At 36.7% G+C, this 5,678-nt stretch overlaps 1 protein-coding gene across 1 annotated transcript; it reads left to right on the top strand.

Annotated features, from left to right (window-relative positions):
- Positions 1 to 916: 916 nt before the first annotated feature.
- On the top strand, positions 917 to 3,619 carry LOC118320809 (troponin I, fast skeletal muscle-like). The gene is made up of 4 exons (XM_035651919.1): positions 917 to 1,045; positions 2,375 to 2,464; positions 2,917 to 3,093; positions 3,362 to 3,619. Exons 1-4 carry the CDS (start codon positions 944 to 946, stop codon positions 3,446 to 3,448), a joined length of 456 nt encoding a protein of 151 aa, XP_035507812.1. The 5' UTR covers positions 917 to 943; the 3' UTR covers positions 3,449 to 3,619.
- The last annotated feature ends 2,059 nt before the right edge of the window (positions 3,620 to 5,678 follow it).

Here is a 5,678-nt window from a genome sequence, read left to right as displayed (position 1 = left end):
GAAAACTAGTGGAGATGAAAATGGACGCAGATATTCATTTGCTAACAAATTTTAATGTGTTTTACGTGACTGCCTGAACTTTCCTCTATAAATATGAGAAATATTTACAGTTTACTGATCACACTCCCCCACAGATGACTCCCTCACATTTTTGACACTCCATGAGTTATTTTCATATTGCACACACTCCAGTATTCCATCATCAGTTACTCATTTATATTATTTCTTCTTACAGCTATATTCATATTGTTGTTACAGCTTCTCTAACATTAGTATTTGCTGCTTTTCTCTGTTTTATTTTATTGTAAACTGAATATCTTTGTTTTTTTGCCATTTGGAAACATTACATTGCATTTTATAGATTACACAAATCTATTATTGTAAAAATCATTAGTTGCAGCCATGTACAATATATTTCAGACTTACTTAGAGCAAGACTGCCATGAAATTTGCTCATCCATGATTTTAATGACCCCAAAGCACCCTTAGAACTAAATTTGTGGTCCTAGTAACTGGTATTTAAATATCAGAATTGATGTGATCTTTTAAAGATAATTTTTTTATTACTGGTTTATTGAATCAGGTTGTTCTCTCGAAATCAGAATATCTGGCAGTGTTCCTGTTTAATGTATGAAGCCAACAAAAAACAACATTTACAGGAAAGAAAATGGTAGAAAAGTAAGAAAAAAAAAAGCAATGACTTAAAATTGCAGCATTTCTTAAAAAACAAAAAAAATGTATGTTGCAGTGTGAATGTCTCAGTCTCTTCTGTGACTTTATGCACACATTGTGTTTACATGTCTTGATAAAGAAACAGTTAAAAAAGTAGCTGATCACACACACATAAACACTTGATCAAGACTCCCTGAGCGTCAGCCCGGTAATGCTCTGAACACTCTCCTCCTCTTCCTCTCAGAGCTTGCTGCTGCAGATCGGAGAGGCGATGCTGGAGGAGGAGGCACGGGAGGCTGAGAAGGAGAAGATGATGTACATGGAGGAGAACTGCCCCGCCCTCTCCATCCCGGGCTGCATGCAGGAGCTCCAGGTAAACCTCCACCACCTGGCTGCAGAGGCCAGACACACTGACAAACATGGCTGGTGTTCATCTCAGCGGGTTTATAGAACAGTACAGCTGTTATCCACCATCAGTTCATGTTCTAAACTAAATGTTTATGCACTACTGTAATTGCCCGTAAGTAACATTTAAACAAACACATAATGATTTTTTTTTTTGCATTTAACAACAGCTCCCATGAGGCCTTGACTCTGGTGCCCTGCAGGAAAACAAAAATGTAAAAAACTGCAGGGGCCTTAGCAGGGGGGTGCCCAATTTTTTCCCCTTGAAGGGTCAAAACTAAAACTTAATGGTGGGCCACGGGCCAAAAGCAAACACCTTTTATACTGTATGTTAAGATGCAATGAAACTAAGATCCCAAATTTCCTGAACTGACTACCTAATTACTAATTAGGGATCCTACATATTTACAGAGCATTTTTACCCCAATAATAGTTTTTTGCTATAGAAACCTCTGGCGGGCCAAATTGAACCTTACATTGGGCTAACTTTGCCCCGCAGGCCACACTTTGGGCAGCCTTGTTTTAGCATCTTTCAGACAACTTTATTGTTTTAATGAACTGCTCACTGTTCTCTTCAAACTCATTTCTAGTCACAGCAGGCAGCAGTTGTCAGTGAATGAGCTCTGATAGACCCACTGTACACTACCTGTTCCAAATGACACATTTAGAGACCAGCTGCTGAACAAAGTGGAGCATTTATCAGCTGAAGAGCGAGATATTTCCCTCAGGAACAACCCTGTCTCTTAGAAATTATGTTTGAATATTACTAAATGGTTTTCATAATTACATTGTGGTTCCAGCCTGGATTATGCTCAGAGACAACTATTGTGAAACACTAAAATTATGTAACAGAGTGGTTGGCGGACGGCCAGGGTTCGTGTCCAGACTCCTGCAACAAAAGCACTATGGTTAAAGGTTAGGAAGGATTGTAATTCTGGTTAAATGTTAATAAAAACTCTTATGTCTCAAGTCACTACTGTCTTTTGAATAATGCTGTAGTCACAATGAGTGGGTAATAATGTAAGATTGACTTTCTTGGGCAAAAACAAACTGATATGTTCCAAGTTAATGATAAAATAATAAAGTAATTCACAAGAAAAAAGCAAAGATTAGAGGAACAAATGTGGAGCATATATATATATATATATATTCTCGCGACCCCATAAGAGAGAGAGAAAAAAAACGGGTAGTTGGAGGTGACAGAAAATTGGATCTTCTGCTTAGTACATTTGTGAATAAAGCTTCTGTTAAAGACTCATCCTTCACTTTCCTCTTTTCCTGTCTACTACAACACCAGGAGCTGTGCCGGAAAATTTACAAGCAGATTGATTTGGTGGACGAAGAGCGATACGACATGGAGATGAAAGTGACAAAGTCTAGCAAGGAGGTACGTCTTCGTCTTTGTCCAGTGGGTGGTATCTAGCAGTGAAGTTGCAGATTACAACTAACTGAACACTGCTTGCATCTGTATTTAACGACCTGGGAATGAGAGTGGGCTGTGAAGTGTGTAGGAGAAACTAACGGTGGCTGTAAAACTCTCAAAAGGCCCTATCTACAGCTGGTGTTTGGTTTATATTTCATTTCTGCCAATAGATCCTAAATGTTACACACTGAACCTTTAAAGGCTAACACCAGTGTAATTTAATTTCATTATGAACCCAGTGGTGTGTTCTTAAATTTAGGTTTGAACTCCCATTGAATTCAGTAATCAATTCAAAACAGCTCAGAGACAAACAGACTAATTTCCATCATGTCTCGGAGAACTTTTGTAATTTTAAAAATGTGGATGCATCTTCCAATGGCATTTAAACAGATCTGAGTAACTGTCTTCTCTGTCAGGTCGATGACCTGAAGTTGAAGGTTCAGGATCTGAAGGGGAAGTTTAAGAAGCCGGCCCTGAAGAAGGTGCGGATGTCGGCCGATGCCATGCTGTCCGCTCTGCTGGGCTCCAAACACAAAGTGGCCATGGACCTGAGAGCCAACCTGAAGCAGGTCAAGAAGGAGGTGAAAGAGGAGGTGAGTGCTTCAGATTTTACACAAGACTCTGAGGGATAATTACAGCACAATTACATTTAATTTTGATTCAACTGAATTCTGTGGTTTGATCTCTGAAAAACTCCAGCTCACTCATTTACATAAAAACAACAGGGAGCATTTCAGATTAAATAACAAGCAATTGAAACAACGGCGCAGACTGAAAATCATAGCTCTTTTAAGAGTCTTTTAACCATTTCCTCTCTGTCATTTAAACCTTTCTGCTGCTTTTCTTTCGTGTGTTTCTCAGGAGAAGCAAACAGGCGACTGGAGGAAGAACATCGAGGACAAGGCCGGGATGGGCGGCAGGAAGAAGATGTTCGAGACGGAAGCATGAACACCTGAGTGTTCTTCTGCTGTTGACAAGCATCTTTCATTTATGTGTATTATGTGAATCCACACTGTTGGAAAATTGTACAAATAATAGAATAAATAACTTATGTGGGGCTTCTGTGTGTTTCATGGTGATAAATTGTGAAATATGTGATGCTACAGACCATTTTCCATATGTAATGAGACAATAAGTCATGCAATTAAAAGTACAAAAATATTAGTTCAAATGGATGAAATACACAAATAAAACAGATATTTGAGAAGAAATGTATTTATTACTATTATTTCCTTACTTAAGTAATAGCAGTAGTGTTAACTGCTTGTTTCTGATCAAAACAATACACAAACGTGGGTTTACAGAGGAGATTTTAAAAATACATTTTGATTTCGTTCCTTATTTTTAGAGTTCAGGACAGAAACAACGGTAATACTGTGTATTTCTTGCATGCTTGTCAAATGCTGCTCTTTTGCTCTACGTAATTAAACTGTAATTGTGTTTGGGAATATGTATCACTAAAGACATAATCAACTGACATGATATTAAGGGCCTTAAAATGGGTTCTGCTTTATTACTCAATCTTAAGGGGCCTGTCCTAAAGTGGGTCTTTAACCAACAGCAGGTTGGTCAAAACATTTTTAGACCTTCATCATTTCAAACTACTAAACAAAGCAAAATCACAAAGGGGGTTAACGGGATCAAATTAATGTCGACCATGATAAGGAATGTAGAGAAAAGCTACTTAAAATGCGGAAAATAAAGGAATTTTTTGTTGTTTTATGCTTTGTTTTTAACTGATACAAAAACTGCCAAACAAACCAATAAGTTCATATTTTGCACAATATTTACACCCCAGCTCTGAACTGTGTTTACTTTGATATGAAAAGTAAAAGTAAAATTAGAAACATCTATTCATATTTTACTTCTTATAGACTTCAGCACAGGCCTCCACAAAGACATGTGTGTGTTGAGTGTGATATAAAGTTACATTGGTTTGTTCAGTCATATATCATATATATTTACTAAATATGACGATATGTCAACAAAAACCTACAGCATCACCACGACCCTTCAATCAAATTACCACAAAGTGACTGCAACACAGACAATCTAGGGCCAGTTGGCTGCTTTGTCCAGTTTTAAATCTGGCCCTGTGAGTGTGGGATTTGAACCTTTTGGAATTACATAGATACTAGAAATCCTCAATTATCATGTACATGAAATATAGCACTGTAAAACTGGTGTGGCTTATAACGGTAGGTCTCAAATAGAGGCTTTTTATGGATGTATGAAACCTTTTACAGCCCACCGGGTTGCCAGCTAGAGTGATCTCTAAGCTGCTTAGACATCAGTAGACCAGTTAGATTGTCCTCAATTGTTTATGGAAACCATGAGCACCAGCGTATCAAATGATCAAATGAATGATCGTGAATGATGTTATTCGATAGACTAATGTTTATAATTAACAATTTGAGCAAGAGTTTTGTGCAAAAGGAATTAAAGCCCTGTCTGATATAAAGGTCTGTCCCGTATAAAGGCAGGTTAAGTGCAGTGACTGTCGCAAAGAAAAGCCGGGGCTATTAATAGATAAGATTAGACTTTATTGATCCCACAATGGGGAAAATAACTCGTTACAGCAGCTCCAGATACAACAGAACACAATAGGCAAGAAAATACACATGAAATAAAAAATAACAAAATACAAGATATAATAAAAATAGAAAAAGTAGAATAATAGTTATATGCACACTAGAGTTTTTTTTATATATATACAGATGTGACTGATAAGGAACATTGCACAGGTCACAGCAGGAGGTAGTGTGGCATAGTGTAAAAAAGGACTAAATTCTAGTTTTACAATATATATTTTTACTAGCTCATGTAAAATAAACAAGAAATAAACACATGAACATACAATAATATATATATGTAAGACATTTTGTAAAATTTGTTTTTGTATGGAAGCGTGTTGCATTCACTTGAAAAATAAACAAAAAACTGATCAAATTTATTTTTTTGTTTGTTTTTTTGAATAATTTTTTCTGTTTTTCTGACAAATTTTTTTCCCCCCTGTTTTTCTGAGTAATTCTTTTCCTGTTTTACGGAGTAATTTTTTCTGTTTTACGGAGTAATTTTTTCTGTTTTTCGAAGTAATTTTTTTTTGAATTATCGAGATACTTCGACACATACATGCCCCATCTTCAACTATCTACCTGCGTAGAGTCGACAAACTAAT

Source organism: Morone saxatilis, unplaced genomic scaffold, assembly GCF_004916995.1.
Source record: "Morone saxatilis isolate NCDOM2014 unplaced genomic scaffold, NCSU_SB_2.0 Contig11, whole genome shotgun sequence".
In the NCBI taxonomy this organism is placed as follows: domain Eukaryota; kingdom Metazoa; phylum Chordata; class Actinopteri; family Moronidae; genus Morone; species Morone saxatilis.
Note: the sequence above shows the minus strand (reverse complement) of the source record. Positions and strands in the feature narration are given on the sequence as shown.